We start from the raw sequence: 23055 nt of genomic DNA, 5'->3' as shown, positions 1-23055 counted from the left end.
TGTGATTGTTGTTCTGAATTGTAACCTACGAAGGATTCGAATGGAGAAACAAATCACCAAGGTTAACTTGGGAGCTTAAGTAAGTCTCATAAATAACTTCACATGGTTTTTTTTCTTAGCCCCGAAAAATTAGAATGGTTCTCATTCAAACTTTTTTCTTTTTATAAGTTTATTACAACTCAAGCGAAATTAGAGAATTGGAATGGAATCCAATTTGGTGTGGAGCAAACTTTGTGAAGAATTACATAAAAAAAATCCCTATTTTGTGTGTTACTTATTGCCATGGCCCCTCTGTGAACGACCTTGTTCCATGATTGTTTGCAGTATGCATAATCCTAACATTTTTTTCTCATGTTGAACCCTTGTGGCAGTGTATCATTCTGAAGGTGGGTCGAGAAGAAGATGGATGGCCCATTAATGTGACACAAAAGGAGACTGGAAAAGAATTTCTCAGAATACCTCAGACTTCGTGAAGTGTATTCGGCATGACATTTCAATGTCTCAGAGGATGATCTACACATTACTGAAGAGTGTACTTAAAATTTATCAAAACTCTAATTCCTGAATTTGAAATTATAATTTCTAAAAAAAGCATATATACTTTCAATGAATACAAATTTTCTTTATGATAAACTAGTATTAATATTTAAAATATTATATTGAGATAAATTTCACTATATTTTAATTAACAATTAGATTGTTAGATTTTGACTTCCAAAAGGAGGACAAGAAGTTTCGTCCTGAATGGTTATTTTAATTTATAAATAAAGAAATAATTGAGTTATGATCGTGTAGAAAGTGAATGCACCTAGAAATTGAATGAATTTGAAAAATTGTTTGATTTAATTTTTTTATATATTTAAAAATTTATTTTAAACTTTAAATGATAGGAAAAAGCAAAAAAAAATTGACAATGGAGAAGATTAGGTCAATTACTTGCACCACACGTAATAAAAATTTGCTTAAATCGTGCGCACTTTCTATAAATCATGTGTCGGCATGAGCCAGCAGAGACCCGGCAGCGTACGCTTTTTTCGCAGCGACTGCGCGAGAATACAGAGGAGAAATGGCGGGGCCATTTGATAAACAAGCGAAGGAGTATTTAGACAGCAGGCCTGGTTATCCCGCATCGTTGTTTTCCATGTTGGCATCTCTAACTGCCAATCACCAGCTGGCTTGGGACGTGGGTGCAGGCAATGGGCAGGCTTCTGTTTCTGTAACCTCTCCTACCCTCTTCTTTCCTTTCATTTAATTTCACTCCGTTGCTCATTTTTACATATCTAGTAATTGTCAGGTTTCACATGAAATTATGAGATCATTGCCGCCAAAAATAGATTTAATGAAATTATTAGAGCGTAGATTGCAGAGCATTACGATCGCGTGATCGCCACAGACAGAAGCAAGGAGCAGCTGGATTTGGCGCGGAAGCATCCCAAAGTGACGTATGCTGTCACTGCGCCCGTCATGACGGATGAAGAGCTGTTTTCGATAGTGGGGGAGGAGGGATCGGTGGATCTGGTGACTGTGGCCACGGCAGTCCACTGGTTCGACATCGACACCTTTTACTCTCAAGTTAAACGTCTCCTGCGCAAACCAGGGGGCGTGATAGCTGTGTGGACTTATGCGAATTTCAGCGTCAGTCCCGCTGTCGATGCAGTGTATGCAGAATTCCGTGAGTCAACCATTCCTTACCGGCAAGTAAAGATGGATATAGATATAGTAAACGATGGATACAGGAAGCTGCCGTTCCCGTTCGAACCGGTGCTAGAAAATGGAGGGGGGAGCGAAGGTAATCCCTTGGAAATGGAGATGGAGATGCAGCTGTCGTTGAAAAAGTTATTGGTATTGTGCAATTCTGCCAATGTGGTGGTCAAAGCGAGAGAGAAGGGCGTCGATCTTCTGAACGAAACGGTATTGAGAAGGTTCAGAGAGGCGTGGGGCGATGAAAACAAGATTTACACCTGCAAAATGCCACTGTACGTGCTGGTAGGCACTTTGCCCCTTTGAAGCCACGTATTATTGGTCATTTTCGTGTTCGGTTTGTGTCGCCCTCATCAAGTTTGACCTGAGTTTGTGCTCTATCTCAAGTTGGGGTGTAGTAGTTGTCATAGCTTTGTCATATGTCAAGTTGGGGTGCAGTAGTTGTCATAGCTTTGTCATAGTTGGGGAGTAGTAGTTGTCATAGCTTTGTTTGATATCACTACTTTATTTCTGATATGACTGAGTACTTTATTTCTGATATGACTGAGTGCTTTGTTTTACATTTATATTTTATAATCAGAAAATTAGTTTTTAAATAATATAAAAAACATTTTTTTTTTTTTTTCAATCGGTTGAAGTTAAATTTTATAAATTGCAATGGTTAATGTTAACTTAATAATAGTTAAATTGATTGTAACGTTTTTTTACGAATATTTACCGTAAATATAACAATAAGTAACTTTTTTTGCACTTCTTTGCACGTTTGTTGTATAGCTTGATTTACAATGGTATCATTGGAAGCTTGTTGTATAGCTTTATTTACAATGTCTATCATGGGAAGCTTGTTGAATTGGGTTATTTTGTTTTTAGATTTTTGGTTTTTTCTTGCTCTTTTTCTTCTTTATTATTATAGTTTATATTCCCTTTATGTGTAAATGTATTTGAGGTTATGCATTTGAAGTTATCTATCGATTGTAGGACAAGTATCTTTGGAAATGAATGACAACAAGGTGTGTGTTGATTAATGCATTTGGCTTAGCATACCAAATGGAAGTGGAGGGTTGAGTGTCAAAACTTGCTGGAAGCCATATTGCACTTCCTTGATTCATATGTCAAGAGTTAGAGATGCACTAGAAAACTCACTCAAGTGATCAAAGCCTTAACTACATCAAAACCTAAATACTTTACCACTCACAAATCTGTTTGATTAAGTTCATTTTATAATTTTGACAATTAAATAAAACATTCATACATTAGTTAAATTTTGACTATATATAAGTGTATTGAATGCAAAATTAACAATTTATTTAAAACAAAAATTGCAAGACAACTTAAAAACTAAAAAAGTTATTGATTTATAAAATTAATTTCTTCTTAAATTATATTAAAAAATAAAATTTTAATTTGTTCTAAATTCAAAATATCTCACAATATTAATTATTAAAAAATAAACTCATTTCATCTTATAACTAATTTTTCCAAATATATATTTTAGGAATTAAGTATTTGAAATTCCTCTATTAATTTAAAATTTTAATCAATTTCAAGATATCCCTCTACTCATTATTGAGATTTTAATTCATATTATTCCTTTCAAAAAAATCTCCCAAAAAATAAATTTACCTATTAACCATTATAAACTAATTAAAAAACCACCATTCTTGTAAAATAAATAATATTAATGATCATCAAAAAAAAATTTTAAGTCGAAATTAACCACCAGTGTAAGCTCCCATCTGCTATCTCACATTTCTTGTCCTTTGCCTTGTTGGTAAAAATATTGTTCTTTGAAAATGGCAGGCACTTAATCTTAAGTGGCTATCTAATGTCGTCAGTTAAAAACACATACCATGCAACTCATTTATATCTCTATATCACACGAGTGTTCCGAGAGCATAAGGCGAAACACAAGCCGAAGTCTTGATTAGTTAAACCTCTTGATCGTCCTTAAATTATTCATATGATATTCGACATCCCTCTTCGTGTGTGAAGTGGGTTGGTCTAAAACTATTTCAATTATTTATATTATTTTTTCACCCTATGTTTCAAAGGTTAAAAATTAGCTGTAATTAGAATTGATTTGAATTTAGTATAAAACTGTCATAAGGCTAAAACCTCTCTATACCAGCGGAGGATTAGTAAAAAAAGGAAAATAAATTGTGATATCTACGTGCAGCGGCCAACCGTAAAAATCCGTATCCATATTATTAAAAAAAATAAGAAAAAACTAACTGATGTCAAGCAATCCTTGGAGTCAAGGGGAGCGGAAAGCATGAGTTGTGTGTATTTAACAGTTGAATTGACTCTTGAATGGGGGAGTTGTTCCATAAGAAAATATTTTGCTTATTATCTGCATGTCCAGTTAGTGCTATAAAATAAATTTAGATGCTTAACAATTGATTTTCAAATTACATCTGCATTTCTATCGATGCAGATATTGTGATTCTATTAAAAGAATACAATAAGTTTTTTTTTAGAAAATCCCTGACCACTCTCCTGCCCAACAATTATGAAATATCTCAAATTTTAAATCTACTTCACTCTTAATAGAATAAGTTTACTTTTAAAAAATCTCCAAGCACTCTACTTGGCAATCATGAATTATCTGAAATTTTAATTGTAGTCACTGCAACTTGCCTTTAACGCACAATTCTTTTTCACTTCAGTAATAGATGCCTAGTGGCATCGAAAACTTAAGAGTTCCTTAAATGTTTAAATATTAATTAATAAAGGATTTATATGTGCCATGAATTGCGTGACTTGTATGACCAGGCAGGATTGACATATCACATTTCGTTGTCGCTCCTGCAGACAGCTTTAACAGCCTAGTATTTGATGATGGTGTATGTATAAAGTGGTTTGAATATGCAATCAAAGAAGCTTGCATTTTAAGCAAAATAGGCTTGGTAGGCCATTGTTATATATATATATATATATATATAAATTTATAAGTAATTATAAATAGTTTATTTGGTAACTTGAATTTGCACAGACAAAGTAGCCATAAGAGAATAATATAGAGATAATTATGTGCAAATTCATATATGATATATAGTAATAATAGGTGATTGCAAACGAAATGTATTTGGTAGTGACTAAGTAGTTTGTACTAGTATAGAGATAAAAGGGTAACCTGGATCGGCAATGATGTGGGAAGATTTGTCTACATGGACCCTCCTATCCTAGGGCACGAGATAAAAGGGTATGTGCACCCTGGTGGAAGTGAATTACATGGGAGGTCTCATGGAAAACATTGATTTGGAGTGGGATTCCCGGTGATTTAGATAGATGATAGATTATTGGGGCATCCCATTCTGCTGTCTGTTATGTCACCACATGGGCCACCTACTAGAGAGATGTCTGCAATGTTTTCAACACAGGAAATATGCTTGGTCGGAGAGAAGCAAATTCGACAATCGCAATTGGAATCTGAACAAGGTACCGCTACTTCCTCCGATAAAACCATTTTACCAAAAAACATGTCTATTTTTGAACCTTCAGAGTCGATACCTACATTTACTATCAATACATTGCACTCATGCTTAAAGGGGATTCATAATACTACTTTTCCTGATCAAAACTTGCATGTTATCGAACCATTACCAAATTTACCAATTATTTGTGGGGATAAGACTTCATCTCTGCCCACAGTTTCTGTTGTCCATCCACTACCCCCTCTCGTAGGCGCTGACAACAATCCTCTTTCAAAACCCCCTAGCTACGGACTCCCATCTTCATCTTATCCAATCCGCTCCTCCCCTCACTCATCGCACCTTATCCCTCCACCATCACCTCATAATTCCGTTGACAGTGACATTGAATTTCTACTTCTAAACCCTTCCATGGACCTATCCACCCTCATGGTACATAAGGGAAAAGGCTCAACTACCTCCCCTGTTATTAGCCCAAATTTGGCAAAAAATATCACTACTCATTGCGGGGGTGGGGGGCGAAGGGAAGTAGACATTTTCATGGGAAAAACTTGCGTAAAAATTTGTTTCAAGATTCAATTGGTTTATTTGATGTGCTTATATTTGATTCTTCTTCTTCTGGGGCCCTTGGAGAAAATGTGCCCTTTGAGACTGAGACATGATGAACAGCATATCTTTTTATATGCATGACTTCGGGGATGCCATGAAAATGATGTCCCTTGGACATATGTTCTACTTTGTTCGTTCGTTCATCATCCTTATATAGGAAACAATGGTAGAGGTTGTGAGATCCATATTATATTTTCAGTCCATATTTCCACGTTGGTGTATTGTTGTAGTAGATTCATGTGGTTTGTTGGGGGGCTTAGTGGCACTGTGGGATCCATACTAGGCAAACTTAAAGGCCCATAAATTCTTCGCTAGGATCCTGCTCACTGCACATATTCGGGGTCTGGTGGAGCGAATACACATAGGCAATATATATGCACCATACAAGGGAAGACATGTATTTTGGGACAGAGTGGAGGCCTCAAACATTTTAAAGATCAGTTCATTGATCGTTTTTGGTGATTACAGTGCTATATTATCCAGGGAGGAGGGATGGGGTATGAAATGCCAAAGTGATCCCCTTGCATGAAGATTAACAACTTTTTTTGATGAAAATCATTTAAACGATATATGTCCAAACCCCATCGAGCCCACTTGGCATAATGGGAGATGTGGAGATGAGTATATTTGTAAGATACTAGATAGATTCATGTACACTAGGATTTGATTGAAATATTGGGAAATTTAAGATCAAATGTTCGTAAGACTTTCATCTCTGACCACTGTCCCATTGTTCTGCAATGGCGAGCAGAGTCAGTTAGAAGGGGTATTCCTTTCAAAGTCAATCAAATGTGGCTCGAGGATGAATCTTTCAACAACCTGGTTATTGGGATTTGGAGAGGAAATGATACAATTTAGGACCGACCGACCATGGAAAGCAGCACTTGGAAGTTAAAGCACCTAAAGAGCTAGGTGCATATATGGGAAAGGAAAAAGAAAGATTGTCTACTACAGGAACTAAAATCATTGGTGGTGGACATTCGAGATATTGGGGAGAACTTTACAAGAATGATGCCCACTGAACAACAAATGGATAGATTAGAATACTTGGAGAAGAGGAAGAAATGCATACTAAAATTTCAGGAGTCCACATGGAGATTAAAGAGCAGGGCTATTTGGATATGGGAGGGGGGTCTTAATACCAAATTTTTCCATCGATTTTCAAATCAAACAAAAAATAGAAATGCCATTTGGAGCATCATGGGGGTTGATGGAAACCAAAACAAGTCTACACAGATGTTGAGATTTAGAGGGCTGTAGTTCATTACTTTGAAAATCTATTCAGAGCTAGGGAGGAGGTACACATTGAAGACATTATTTGGGGTGGGGAATACCCTACAATGTTTGACAATGAAGCCAATAAGGCTATATATAGACCTGTCACTATTGAAGAGATCCAATTAGTTTTATAATCATTTTCTAGGGACAAATGCCCCGGCCTTGGCGATTGGACAATAGAGATATTCTTACATTTCTGTGAGAACATGAATATGGAATTGTTGGAGATGGTAGAAGAGTCTTGGATTAGGAGACACATCTTGGGTTCTATTAAGTCAATTTTCATTGCATTTATTCCAAAGGTCATTTTTCCTTCCACTTTTTTAGATTTCTGGCCGACCTCACTATGTAATACCATCCATAAACTTATCTCAAAGGTCATTGTGGAACGAATCAAAGAATTTCTCTTACTTCACATCTCTAGGGAGCGGTTCAGATTCCTTCATAACATATATATTCATGATGCAATTGCATTTGCACAAGAGTGTATTCATACAATAGAATTGGAAGCATTGGTAATGAAGGTTGATTTACAACGGGCATATGATAGTGTGGATTGGGCATTTCTCAAGATTACCCTTCAGAGGATTGGACTAAAAATTCAAAACATAGAGTGGATTATGGAATGTGTGACAAAAGCATGGTTAATAGTTCTTATAAATGGGCACCCCATTCAATTTTTCCGTGTGGGTCATGGCTTGAGACAAGGATGTTCTTTATCACCCCTTCTATTCATTCTCGTCATGGATGGGATAAGCATAAAGATAAATATGGCCAGGGTCGTGGGGACTTTCAGGGGATTGCAAATGATTCAAGAGGTTAGTATCACACATCTCTTCTTTGTTGATGATATTTTGACCTTTGGCATGATCTCCAGGTTAGAGTGGGAGACATTATATCACATTTTTCATCGTTTCGGTGAGGCTTCTGGTCTGATTGCAAATGGATAGAAACCAATTCTCATCTTTTCACATGGAAGCCCTTCTGATATCCAACCCATTGCCGAGATGTTTGGGGTCGTCTGCAAACCCCTTCATGAAGGCTTCACTTACTTGGGGTGTAGGTTGAAACCCAACAACTATCGTGTGGAGGATTGGACTTGGCTTCTCAATAAATTTTAGAACAAACTCAAGTGTTGGACACATTGTTGGCTCTCGCTGGGAGGCAAGTTCACATTGATACAATATGTCCTTCAACAATCGGTAAATTACTGGATGCATCTATTTTCCCTCCCTGCGCGTGTTATTTCATAAAGACAAACAATTTTGGCTCGCTTTTGTGGTTTGGAACTAAGGGGAATTGTAAATACCATTTGATTAAGTGGAATAATATTTATTGTCCTAGAGATCTGGGTGGATGGGGTATTCTTAACACAAACTTATTTGGTTGGTCTTTATTAATGAAATCCTTGTGGCGGGCTCTGTTTGGCGAAGGCATATGGAAAGAGATCATATCAGGAAAATATCATAAAGGAAGATCAATCATAGACTGGATTTGGAGGGGGGAAATTAGCATAAGAAAGGGCTCTTTTATATTGCTGAGCTTCGAGAAGATAAAAAAAGTATTCTTACAACGGATCAAATGGTTTTTTTGCAGGGGAAATATGATTATTATTGGAAGGGATGGTATTGTAGGACTATCTAACAATAATAGACTCATGAAGGACACTATGGAGGCATTACACCAGAGGGGCATTTTCTTCCTTGAACAAGTAATCAGTGGATGGAATGGTGCACACCTAACATGGAGAGAGGTCAAGTATCTTGGTTTATTTGGGCAGGCTGCACAAACATGTAATTCATACATTAACAGTTTAAGAGGAGTGGGGTTATGCCAACACCCTAGAGGAGACACTCTATCATGGGTAGGCAGACTCATAAATGGCACAGTGGTTGTTGCGGATTTCTACCAGCGCATCACGCACATTGCACAATAATATGCACCGAGTCCTTGGTTCCTCGTGGTATGGAGATCAACCGCACCATTGAAAATCATTCAATTCAGTTGGTTGGTATGGAGAAACATAATATTGACTTGGGATAATTTATGCAAGCATGGCTTTCTGAGACCTAGATGGTGGATCCGATGTAGTGACGGTAATGAAATGGGAACACACCTCTTCATCCACTGCAACATTTCTTTACAAATTTGGTCTATGATTTTATCGTCTTGTAAGTTAAACTCTAGATGTTTTCTTTCAATTGAACATTACTTGAGATGGGGTGCCTCCAAGGAAGGGACACATAACTATATACCAATGTTTACTTTCTGGGAGATTCGGAAGGCACGAAATCACTATATATCTCATTGGGTGTCGATTAACATTTACAAAATTTGTACAAAATTTCTATCTTGGTTGGAGTATATGGTACCTAGGTGGTCAAGTACCATAGATATGTTATAGCGCTTTATGACTCACAACATTTTCTTGCCGACTAGTTTCTTTGATGATGCTACACAACATGGCCGTTGTGGATGTGGGGGATGGTTGCACATCAACAAAAATATTGGCTACAAATTACACTAGCATGGGGGGATGGGTACAAATTCCAGGGCAGAGATGGTGGCCCTGTGGGGTTTACTATGGTTTGCCAAAGATAGAGAGATCCAAAATATCCACATCTATGGGGATTCAAAATCAATCATAGATGGATTTTCTGGTATATCGTATTTTGACCCTCCAGAACTTCGGGGATGGCAGGATTGAATCAGGACATTGTTACAGGATTCCAGGAGTTTCGGCATGATGAATATTTACAGAGAATCCAACAGGACTTCTGATGCCCTTTCCAAGATGGGATTGAACGATCCAGAGTGATTCATATATTACAGTTTTATCTCAGATGACATTGTGAGGGAGGAAGGACGCGCAACTATTCCTTAGCCGGAAACATACATTGGAATCTCTGATTTAGTTTCATATATATATGTGTGTGTGTGTGTGTTGAGCAATGGACATTTTTATTTCTGTTTTGTTTCCTAAATCACTGTTTTGGAAGTATATCAATTTGAAAAGATTTTTTCAGAGTTTTTGAACTATTATGAAGTTTGACAATTTATATATGATATGAACTTCACTATGTGATTGATGAATATAATTGATTTTTGTGCCTAATAAAAATCTAATTAATTTTTTCCTTCTAAAAAGCAAAGCCATTTGTACTGAAATAATAAAGTAAAATTATTTTTTCTAAAATTATATGTTTAAAATTATTTTTTCTAAAATTATAGGTTTAAATATTAGATATTTTAAGATTTTTTAAATAATCATTATTAAAATTTAATTATATAATTAATAATGTATAAATAAATAATTCAAAATTTTAAATAAAATTGATTAAATATTATAATTTTAAAATTTTAAAAATCTAATACTTCAAGTACTCGTGGAATTAAAAAGCTTGACTTTTAGTTTACCCTTTCAAAAATTTTACTAAGAATCTGAAGCCAATCAAATATTTAGTATGATGTTAAACACACCCAAAACTCCCTTACGCTCTGCACATTTCCACACATTTTCAGCACATTTTCATTGAATCAATTTAAAGAGAATCGTTTTATTATTGGTGTAATCTTAATTGTGCTTTAAAACCCATAATATTTAAAAACTAACCGACTTTGCCTCAAAAAATTTCCGTTGAATCAATTAAAGAGAAGTAATGCATGCATGATTGGTGTAATGTTAACTCTGCTGGAAAACCATAAATTGATAATAGGTTAGAGAAAAATAAAAACGGCTAGTGAGGTTAAATAAAGAGAAACCCAAAGAGTTGTAAGGGGAACTTGGAAATCAGCACTGATATTTTATAACCGCCATTGCACTGAATCGCTACCATAATCTTGTACATTAACCCGTTTAGATTGTGTATAAAGGATTTCTCTTAGCCTATGTAAAAGACACTATTAAAAACTGAAGACCGTTTAGGTTGTCTATAAAGGAATCCTCTTAGCATATGTAAAAGACTATTAAAAACTGAAGTCTCTAGCACTTAACACTCTTGTTATAAATGTCTACTTTGGTATGCTTTTCTCTGGAACTTTATAAAACATTTAAATTTCACCTTTTTTTTAACGAATAGGTCAGATACTTAGGACTTATCTTTTAAAAAGCCAATTTTGAAATGTCCACGGAGTGGAACTCTACTTGAGACACGTACCAATTAGACAGAACATATCTGCACAACATTTAGTATTCCCAGTGTTCGGTGATACACAATCATAAATACTATGTAATGCTTAGATTTCGGTTGTACACGATCAGAGTGTTAATAAATTTTTAGAGATTGTTATGGTATAATATGTAATTTGTTTTATATTTGTTTTTATGGTTAATAAGTTACCAAGACACAATTGTCTTTTATTTAGATTGCAGATGTGTAAATAAGTAATTTTATCATTAATAGGATGCTTTTTTATTGTGAAGTACATGTATAAATAAATAATTTTATCATTAATAGGATGCTCTCTCATTGTGTTATTTTATTGTGGAGTTTATTAGAGCATGGTTGAGTTGTTTCTAAATTCCATGTATTTGAATGCAATATAAGTAAATAGGTGTTTAATCACAGTAAAATTTTTGAAAGATAATATTTACATTTACTGCAAACCGAAACCTGAGTTTTTAGATACCCGAAGTTTTTACTAAAAGATTTCTGAAGGATACAAAGTTTTTACTAAAGGATACTTAAAATGAAGGATATATATTTTTGGTCCTTTGAATTAAATCTTTAATTTAAGTCATCATTTTTCTGGTGATTTGAAATACATGTATTTATTTTTGGTGGTTTTAATTAAATTTTTAATTGAAGAGTGGTCAATTTTCTTGTGATTTGAAATACATTTTTTTTAAGAGACCATTGGTAAAATAAAATATTTGTAGGCAAATAATATTTGAACCTAGCTCTTTGCTAAAATATTTTTGAAACTTACCATTAAACCACAAAGCCAACTTTGTTTGAAATAAGAGGAGAAAAAAATTTATATCTTTTCAGAAGTATTGCATATATTTTGAATTTGAAAGGATTTGAAGAATATTTGGCTACATAACAAATATGACTTTGATAGTTTCCATAGTTGCAGTTGTTCTTAATGGAAAGGAAAATTATCCAGAGTAGTTTACAAAGCATAAAAGTACCATTGTTTTTAATGATTTGTGGGAAGTTTGTCAAGGAAAGAAGGATAGTGATGGAAAACAAATTGCACCGGAGCTGCCTGATAATGAGAAGTAGCGTGCAATTTGCGAGACAAAAGACAACAAGGCATATGCATTAATAACTGCATCGGTCACAGAAGAGGTAAGCTGATATATCGTTTCTTGTCGTACTGCATTCGAAGCATTAAAGAAGTTAAAAGAATTGTATGGTTCACACTGAGAACTCGAAATTATTCAGTTATTGTTAAAGGTGTTTAATTTGGAGATGAAGGATAATGATCCTTTAAAGAATGCCTCTGAAGTAAAAGCCATTTTTCATGATATAGAATCCAATTGAATTAAAGTAGACTTATAGCTTACAACTTTTATAAAAGTCGTTCACCCTGTGTATTCACATTATTTGAAATCTCTCCAAGCTAGTGGGCAGTTAAAAAACATTACATTTGATAAATTAGTAGGAAAAATAGCTCTGAGAGAAAAAACCTTTGGGAAGAAAGAGGTTCCATCTAACTCCTAACTCTAATGTAGAAACTTTGTGCCTTGCACAAAAGGATCATAAGTCTCATGTTGAAACTTCTAGAGGTGATAAAAGTAGTAGAGGTCATGGTAGGATAAATTATAGAGGCAGGGGAGGCAAAAATAATCAGAGAGACATACAACAAAATGATAGAAAACAAAGGAATTTTAATGATAGACCAGCTATCAAATGTTTTAGATGTGGTAAAATTGGTCATACTGCTACTAACTATAAAATCCCTTTGGAGAAAGTCAGTGAAAGGAGAGAACAATTGAATGAAAAGAAATATCAGCCACCACTAGATAAGGGAAAATCATCAGAGTCTACACATTACATTGTTGCTCACTATAATTTTAATATTAATGATGTTTTCAACACTGCATTTTCTTCATGGCGAGATAGTTGGATTTTGGATTCAGGAGCCACTTGTCATATGACATTTAGGCGAGATTTTTTTTAAACTTTTAGTGATGATATTGATGGTGTTATTTACTTTGCTGACAAGTCTCAAATTAAACCATCTAGCATTGGGTCTATTTGTTTGAAGATACTGAATCTTACATATTATGCTCTATAGGATGTACTTTATATTCCACAATTTCAGCGGAATTTGATGTCTCTTATCCATATTCGGCAGCAGGGGCATTATATTCATATATTTGATGGCATCATCGAGATAAGAAGAACATCTGATCATGTAGTTATTATTAACGGTGTGGAAGAAGGTACACTTTTAAAGTTAAATGGTACTTCATCTACTAATTTTTGTGAAAGTTCTACTTTTTTGGTGCAACAAAGTGACATCCTATCTCCTAGCTTGTTATGGCATGCTCGATTTGGTCACATCAATTATGGAAGCATCAAAATTATGAAAAAATAGGTATTAAAGGTGTTCCTATAGTTCCAAGAAAAATTACACCTTGTGATGCTTGTTTTTTGGGAAAACATTGTAAACAACCTTTTCATAGTTTTTCTTTTCAGATTTTCATGAAAATTAGGTCTCGTACATTCATATTTATGTGGACCTATGCCTATTGCAACTTCCAATGGAAATAAATATGTGCTGACATTTATTGATGATTACTCAAGAATGTGTTGGGTGTATTTGTTGAAGGATAAGTCACAGGTGTTTGAAGTTCTTAAAACTTTTCATTTGATGATTAAAAATGAAACTCAACAGAATATAGGAATTCTTAGAAATGATAATGGCGAGTATACTTCTCACGTTTTTAAACAATATTTGAAGGACAATGGAATCAAACATCAAACTACCATACCCTATAATCCAAAACAGAATGGCGTTGCAGAACGTATGAATAGAACTTTTCTTAATATGGCTAGATCTATGATGTTGTTTAAGAATGTTAAGTTGATGTTTTGGGGAGAAACATTTCTTTGTGCAACTTATATTCGCAATCATTGTCCTCCTTTTGTCATCAATAATAAATCTCCTTATGAAATGTGGTATAATCAACTTCCTACCGTTCAACATTTTAGAGTTTTTGGTTCTCTATGTTATGCATTAATTCCTAAACATCAGCATAACAAGTTGGGTGCTAGGAGTCGCAAATGTATTTTCTTGGGATATTCTACTTCTTCCAAAGCATACATGTTATATGATGAAGAAAATAAAAAATTCATTCTTTCCAGAGATGTTATTTTCCTTGAATCGGATAAAAATAATTCCACTGTCAATAGGCAACTGGCTCATTTGGAGAAATTTTCATCTAAGAAGTTTTGAAGAAGTTGCTAATTGTGATGAATGGAAGGATGCAATGAAAAAGGAATATGATGCACTTATTAAGAATAGAACTTGGAGGTTAGTGGATCCTCTTGTAGTTGTCAAACCCATTGGTTGCAAATGGATGTATAAGATTAAATACAAAGCAGATGGTTCTCTTGATAAATACAAGACAAGGCTTGTAGCAAAAGGCTACGCTCAAAAGGAAGATGTTGACTACACAGATACATTTGCTCCTGCAACAAAATTGGGCACAATTATAACTCTATTTTATCTTGCAGCTCATAATAGCTGGAAGATACACAATATGGATGTTAAAACAATTTTTTTGAATGGCGATTTGAAGGAGGATGTTAATATGTTTCAGCCAAAATGTTTTGTTGTTAAAGGCAAAGAGCAAAAGGTATGCAAGTTGGTTAAAGATTTGTATGGACTGAAATAATCATCTCGTGCATGGTATGAAAAGTTAACTGAACACCTTCTAAAGTTGAATTATAAGTTATTTTATGTGGATGATGCAACTCTCTTTGTTAAGAAAATTGGAAAGTCAGTTGTATATTTGGTTTTGTATGTAGATGATTTGATGATCATAGGAAACAATGATGACTATATAACGTCTGTTAAAAGAGAATTATTGAAATTTTTTGACATGATAGATTTGGGTTTATTACATTATTATTTAGGGATTGAAGTTGATCAGAAACCCAAATATATTTTCATTTCTCAGAAAAAGTATATTGGACAGCTATTGGACATATTTGGGATGCAGAATTGTAATCATGTGGCTACTCCTATGGAGCAGAATCTAAATCTTACTTCCACTGAAAGAAGTATGTTTGAAGATCCAACAAAGTACAAGAAACTTGTCGGAAGTTTGAATTTTTTGACTACTCCTCGACCTGACCTAGCTTTTGTTGTAGGGATACTTTCTAGGTTCATGCATAAGCCATGTGAAGGTCTTTGGAATGCAACAAAGCAAGTGCTCATCTATTTGAAAGGCATTCAAACATATGGTATCAAATATTCTAAAGTTGTAGATTTCCATCTCACCGACTATTCAAATTCTAATTTTTATGGAGATAAGGAGAATAGAGTATCTACTTCTGGTTATTTGATGAGTCTTGGATCAGCAACTATCAATTGGAGATCACGCAAAAAATCTGTTCTTGCTGATTCTACCACCGAAGTCGAATATGTTGCAGAAGCTCAAACTACAAAAGAAATCATTTGGCTTCGCAAAATACTTGAAGAATTGTAGGAGAAACAAAAGGCTTCAACTATGTTGTCACTTTAAATGACACTCACAACACGAATGCTTTGGGAGACATAGAAAGCTTCCTAGAGACTGCCTCTAGGTTGATTGTAAACCAGTTCCTAGGACATCTTAAATAGAGAATATTATTAGTGAGAGGGTTTCTACATCACTCCAATTGTCACGTTGAAGAGAATAAGATAAAAAGAGGGCTTGGTTCAATCAGCCTTCCTGAAAGTAGACTCAAAGCCAAGACATGGACCCAAATGTTCAGGGGGTAAATCAGGCCAACCCCAAAGAGAAATGCCTTGTTCTAGTGGCCGACACACAACAATCACACAACTTAATATTGCAGTTGTAGTAAAGGTGAAGAGGAAGAGAGAAAGGGGGGATTCAATGCATAGGGCTGTAACAAAATCCTAAGCTCCAATGTCCCAGCAGAGGTATGGAAGATTGAAGAGGTGGAATGGTAGAAACAGTGGAGTGAAAATGAAGGTTTTTAGGCCATATACCTCATGGGCACATTTGTATCCAAAATCTCAAGAAAATATGGGCATATTATAGGTACTTAAGTAAATCTGTAACTAGCACAGGTATTGTTGCTACTTGGTAACAAATATACAATCATGAATAAGGGGAGAAACCGACAACTTGACTACACTATTTCAAAGGGAGAAAAACATACATGAAGTGATAAACATAAGAGGAAACATATTGTGCATTGATCTGCTTGGAATCACTGGAATAGTTTCATTAATACTTGAAGGGTCCCAATAACCAGTCCATTACATTCAGCATGTGTATCGTTCAAGTCCCTCATGAACAAGCATTTAGAACCAAAAATGGAATCATAGAATTTGGACCACTACAAGTGGGGCTTTGAAACCACATTTACAAGATATCTCAGCTTAGGGCTAGCTGACAGATTTACAAGCTGCCTAGGCCTACGATAGCTCTGCTACCCCAAAATGATTTCTAAGGATTTGATTCCTTTCTTGGAAATACATAAAAAAATATAGAATAAACAGAAATCACAAAAAATAGAAACAAGGAAATCTGAATGATGATGAAGGAAGTGTCCCTCTATTGTTCCTGTGAGAGCCTCTGATCAAGCCATGTCTCTACCATGATGTCCCTTTCTTGTTGCTTGGCTGGTTCCCATCACTTTCATCTTAATTCCCAGACTTCTTCACTCTTTATAGCCTATAGCGATTAACTGTGTTTGCATGTCACTTAGCATAAATAGAGTTAGTCAAGGCAGTGATTCATTTCGTATCCGAGTGGAGCTCCATGTCGATCCATTAAGTCTTTTGGAGCCCCCCATACTGATTTATCACTGCACCATACTTCATTCAATGCTTCAGCTTTCGACCCATCTGCCTTCATAGCCCTGTACCATACTATCGGGGCTTTATGGCAGTGGGAATTTTACTCTGAAAGGCATTGCAGAACTGCGAGTTTCGATGCTCCTTGGCCCCCTTTGGTTTAGACCTTGGCTACATTTATTCTTATACAACTGGGGGCTATGACCAGGTGCTTAGTCCTCAGGCAGTAGGGCCTTTAGATTCCCCTCCGAGGCTCTTTTTGCTTTATTTAATAAAATCCCGCAAATCAGTGGTTTCTAGTGGTTGCCTTTGGTATCTCCCTTGACACCTGCGATCGTTCATCTGCGGGAATGGGCCCACCTCGGATATCGCAATTGTAATATAGGAGAGGGCCTTCCTACCATACTTCGTAGAGTTTTCTAATTGTCTGGACATGAAACTTCCATAAGGCATATCACATAGAATATCGCATCCGGGAGAGTTCCCACATATCACAATCGCAAGTCCGAAGGGACTTCAATGGAGGAGGAAATTTAACCTATACGATCCCCGATGTGTGGGATTGGCCCCTTTTGTGCTTTGCCCCTGGTTCTTCGATCCTCCATGTGATTGCGGGCTAGCCCCTTTATTTGGAGTTGTGACTTTTTACCTTCACCGGTCGTTGATCTATGGGATTGATGACGTCATCAGTGCCATGTGGCACATCCTGACTGGTGACACGTTTCACTCGAATATGTCCCCATGTGACCCCTGAAAATATCAGATCAACATGCCACGTGTCCCTCTGTACCACCACATTATGTTGACATTCGCTGCCATGTGTCTTTATCGGGACCAATCCTGTGCTATCACGCGTCCTATTGGAGGAGAGAGAAAAGGCTCGCCTGCCCTTGGATTTGTATTGAATTTCTTTGTTAATCACAACTGGCCCTTCCCCGATGATTTACACTATCATATCACAACATCGCGATATTGCAATGTTTTAGCTTTGTCACCCTGTCGTCATGTTGATTCGCCGATGTGCAATGCCTTGGACCCGCCGATCATCGATAAGCCTGGACCTTGAAACTCTCGATCGCCAATTTCACGATATCGACAATCATTGATCGTAATTTTGTTCGGATTGATACTTTAACAATGTCGATCATCGATATGTCGATTAGGCTATGGGCCATGGACCTCTGATCTGTGATTTGTGATATCGACGATCGGTTGATCACAAATTTCACTGTCTTCCCCTGTTACTGCTTCATAAAAGCCCCGATTGCGATTTGTGATGAGTCTTACCCTTAGTCATTTTCTCTTTGTTTTTTGGCTTTCAAAGGGTATCTTCAATCTGCGCTAATTTTTGATCCAGGAGTCCATTTTTGGACTTCCACCTACCATTAGAAATATCATTCTGAGCGCTATCCAATGGAGAAGGCTTGATTAAGCTTTGATAGATTATGTGTCTTGGGAATTGGCTTCAAACTTCATTGTTATTTTTCACTTTGGGCAACTGATAACTCATAACGCAGTGAGTGACAACAAACTCCACTACTCATCGAAAAATCTTGTGCAATTCAATTGGCCAGAAATCCCAAGTTTCATGATAGAAGCAAGCATATTAACACCAAATATCACTTGATTCGAAATTATGTAAAGGCCAATGTTATTCATCTGACACATTGTCCTAATTCAGAGCAGATCGTAGACATATTTACAAAGCCACTGGGACATGGAAAGTTTGAAAAGTTCAGAATGTTAATTGGCATGTTATATGTCCCTTCAGATTAAGGGGGGAATGTTAACTAATCCTTCGGGATTGTTATTGTATAATATGTAATTAGTTTTACATTCTGTTTTTACAGTTAATAAGTTACCGAGACACAACTGTCTCGTACCTAGATTTCACATGTATAAATATCTATTTTTATCATTAATACGATTCTCTTTCATTGTGGATTTTATTTGGGCTTGTACATAGAGTTTCATTGTACATAATCAGAATTTTGTAGATGTTTCCAGTTTCAAGCCCCAAAATGGCATAATAAATAAATTCAATAATGGAAAAGTCAAAGTAGTCCCTGTTAATTCTCTTTGTATCCAGGATGAAAGAGGAAGCAACCAACAATAATCCATGGGACTAGAGACTCGTATAATGGTTGCAATCTCTATTGCTTCCTTTGAAGTGAACAATTACTCAAAAATTGTCAACATTTTACATAAGAGCTAGAAATATCACTACCATTCACAAGAACACAACGAAATTGTTTCTAATAAATATATATCAAAATAGTTGGCATTACTGTATATAGAGCGAGCTCAAAGAATATAGAAGATGGTTATAAATAAACAATTTTGTTGTTTTATTACAAGATTCAGGCTCCTCATAGCAAGTCAAGAGAAATATTTTTTATTCCTACATCACATCCTCAAAAATTTTCTAATGCTTGGAATAAGACCATTGGAGAACCCGGCTACTCATCCCTCTAAACCATGGAACAAAAAAATTGATGGGATTATAATTCCTAGAACTATACTTCAATAGTAAATTCAGATTCTAGTGTGGTTGTGATGGGTTGTGAGAGGAATAGTATAAAGTATGCCTCGTCATTGTAAAATCCAAAATTTAGATAACAATGCATTATAGAGATTTATTGAATACATCTATAGGCAAACATATTATTGCAATATCCAAAATTTGATAACAATGCATTATAGAGGTTTAGATAGAAAACAAAGATATGGATATTATTATTATCTTTAAACTACACCTCTGAGCCATAGTATCTTTCTTAATGAACACACCCACAAGGTTTTTAACTGGGTCAAATCATGTCTTTCATACTGCAATGCATGACTCATTCAAAGCCTTTAAAATCAAACCTTGGAAATTCCATGTCAGATTGTGGCATGGAAGGATGCAGTGGTTAGAGTGTGGTACGAAAACCCAGTTTCCTTCATGTAACTACATTCTTCAAGCACCACATGGGGTGAAAACTCCTTGGAAGACCTATCTTTTCAAACAATTTGATGGGTTTCTATAGAGTATCTTGCAATCATAGAGAAACTTAAACTAGGGAAGAAGGGTGTAAATTGCAGCATTTATGCATAATGGAGGTTATGACATGATAAATACATGGTGGTAGATAGTTTCAGGGGCAATTTTTGTTTGTTTAAATTAAATAATGTTCAAATATGTAGATTACTTTATAATTGTCATTGATATTGCCACATGTAATAGAATTACAGATACAACAGGGCTACAGTATGATTTTCAGCTTCAGACATTTGTCTTCCCACAACAACTCCAAAGATACCAATGTTTCTATTTCACAACCCTTCTGATTTAGAAAAACCATTATCCTTAATACATAGGAATTTAATATTTTGTCCACTGCCAATTTGGTAGTTGGAAATACACAAAAATTAACCGACATACCATCCAATGCTAGTATCAAATCTCTCCACTACAGCCAAAATTCCCTCTTCATTGCGAGGATCGACAGTCAGATCTGCTCCCACTACACTACGTTCATGATCCTTGCCTTCCACTAATTCCAGAGCCTGAAGGATTGATAACAATGGTAGTTTACTAACTAATAACGTTGTTCAGACAAATGCGCCTAAGACTTCATGTGCTGATTGCAAACACTTGGCATCCTGAAAGTGGATTTTAACTACAAACACTTGGAAACTCTTAAGTGGTTTTCAATAGATGACGAAGGTTAGTGGGCTAACACGACCTTATAGAACACCTTCGATGTAATTATAACTTTATGTAATTTATTTTTAATTTTTAAATACGTTTTTATCTAATGTTATATGAAAATATTTTCTTTATATTCATAACTACCAACCTAGATCCATCTTAACTCTGGATCTACGAAGCGTCGAGAGGCATCCAAAGGCATCCAATCTCTTTGCATATCAAGAAATTTGATCCCTCTCGGCCCTTGGTAGATCTCGAGTTAAGATGGATCTAGGATGGTTTAATTTCCCCCGTTAAATAAGCTACATTCCACATAAATACCATGGGTCAATACCATAGGTAATTTTTATTTTAATTATTATTTTATTTTTATAAGGTTATTTTTAATTTTTAATTTTTTTTTCTTCGAATAGTTAAGATATTTAGTTTACATTACATTAATTTTTTATTCAATTTTATTTTATTGATATTTTTATGTAATTTGACTTAGTCAAAATGTCAAAAATTACATTACAACATCTCTACCATAGTGGGCTCAGAGTGCCTCATGGTGCAATAAATAATTATGTAATGTGACTATAAATAGTAAATTCATAACTATGTAACATGACTATAAATAACTATAAATATATAACATAACATTATAACTATACCATAATTACAGTTCTGTATAACATTTACCATAGCATAACTATATATATATATATATATATATATATATATATATATATATATATATATATATATATATATATCCAAGAATGCATCATTGTTTCATTATGTAGTACATGTACCAGAAACATTATCATATTGTCTTCATGTGTTTTCACCTACTACATGTAATGTGTCAAAGTAAAACATTATAAGAACTTATAGTCTTATGGATAATTTGGCTGGGATGAAATTTTATTAGTTTTTTGAATAGGTTTATTCAAAATTTTACATATATTTACATATTTATGCTCTATGAATCAAATGCATTATTTGGAAATGGGAAAAAGTGTGAAGTTAGATTTGATCCCTTCTTTCAATTGTGTTTACATGGAACTCAGTACTTTATATGTATTATATGTATTGTATGTAATATGCAAAGTCATCTCCTATACACCCCCCAACTACAGGCCGTTAAAGTGTGGGGGGCAATATGCTATACATGGCCGATCCCATGATAGATAACGTAGCTCAACCAGAGCGTGTGTTCCACTCCTAGATCCTGACTCTGACACCAGTCGGATTGTCAGAGACAATGTTTCTATCTCTATTGACGATCATGTTATAGATAATGCACCATATTCACCTGCTACTGGTGCATTTTAAAATCCTCTTTAAACTTTTTGTACGTCTATGACTTGAAATTGTCTTTCATTTTTAAATTGTCTTCAATTGATGTGTTTGAATTTAATGTATATGTTATTATGCTTAGTTGACATTATATATATGTTAAATTATGTTTATGATTTGCTGAACCTCAGTACTGCGAATTTGAGGATCACAGAGCAACATTGATCCCTTTATGGGACAATGCCACAACCAATATCACACTGGAGGATGTTAGGGCCCAGCATATACAAATCACATCAGAGTTAGGTAAAATATCTATTAGTTTTCCTACTAAGCGTAGTTCATCTTTTATGTTTGAGAGCATCAATTGGTTGATTGAGACATACCAAAGGGCGGGCCCACAGAGTTTCCTCGTACATTTCATACGTAGGATTAAGAGGCTAGAGGTTAGAGGCCCACATACTTGGGAGGCAGTGAAAGATGCCACCAAGGACATTGATGTTCTTGGGGAGTTGTTTGACATCCCTCCTGAGCATCGTGCTAGACATCGATGTAGGATTCCACACAGATATTGTAAGAATGTCGATGCGACCCCTTTTTTTATGATCAATTCATTAGAGCTTGGGTCTAATTCCCCCACCATGACCATGTGCCCATTTACTTTGCAAAACATATAGATGTGGAGTTCGTGCTACATATGAGGTCAGATTACACTAGCACTGGAGTTGAGTTTTATAGACTCGACTTAGGATGTAACTATGATCGTGCTATGGCTCATACGAACCCTGGGCATGTACCCCCACCTCTGAGATTGTTGCCACTACCATCTCGGAGTGTGGTATTGTTGAAAGAGCTAGAGGATTCGTCGCAACTCAGGGTTGAAACCGGACATACCATTGTAGATAACATGCGAATGACATTGGCCAATGAACATGTCACATTGCATGGAGAGATGAGCATACCACCACCATTGCCTCGTGACCTGCCAGTTCCATTATATGATGATTCATATCTCGCCAATCTACCCATTGACTAGAATTTGTCATATGCATGTATGTGTTGTGATGCCATTCG

General features: G+C 35.4%; 1 protein-coding gene across 1 annotated transcript; it reads left to right on the top strand.

Moving 5' to 3' along the window:
- Positions 1–981: 981 nt before the first annotated feature.
- On the top strand, positions 982–2241 carry LOC149249421 (uncharacterized). The gene is made up of 2 exons (XM_089458689.1): positions 982–1216; positions 1360–2241. Exons 1-2 carry the CDS (start codon positions 1067–1069, stop codon positions 2005–2007), a joined length of 798 nt encoding a protein of 265 aa, XP_089314815.1. The 5' UTR covers positions 982–1066; the 3' UTR covers positions 2008–2241.
- Positions 2242–23055: the final 20814 nt, after the last annotated feature.

Source organism: Pinus tabuliformis, chromosome 7 (assembly GCF_031772625.1).
Source record: "Pinus tabuliformis cultivar Carrire ecotype Pingquan chromosome 7, CPIR1, whole genome shotgun sequence".
In the NCBI taxonomy this organism is placed as follows: Eukaryota; Viridiplantae; Streptophyta; class Pinopsida; order Pinales; family Pinaceae; genus Pinus; species Pinus tabuliformis.
Note: the sequence above shows the minus strand (reverse complement) of the source record. Positions and strands in the feature narration are given on the sequence as shown.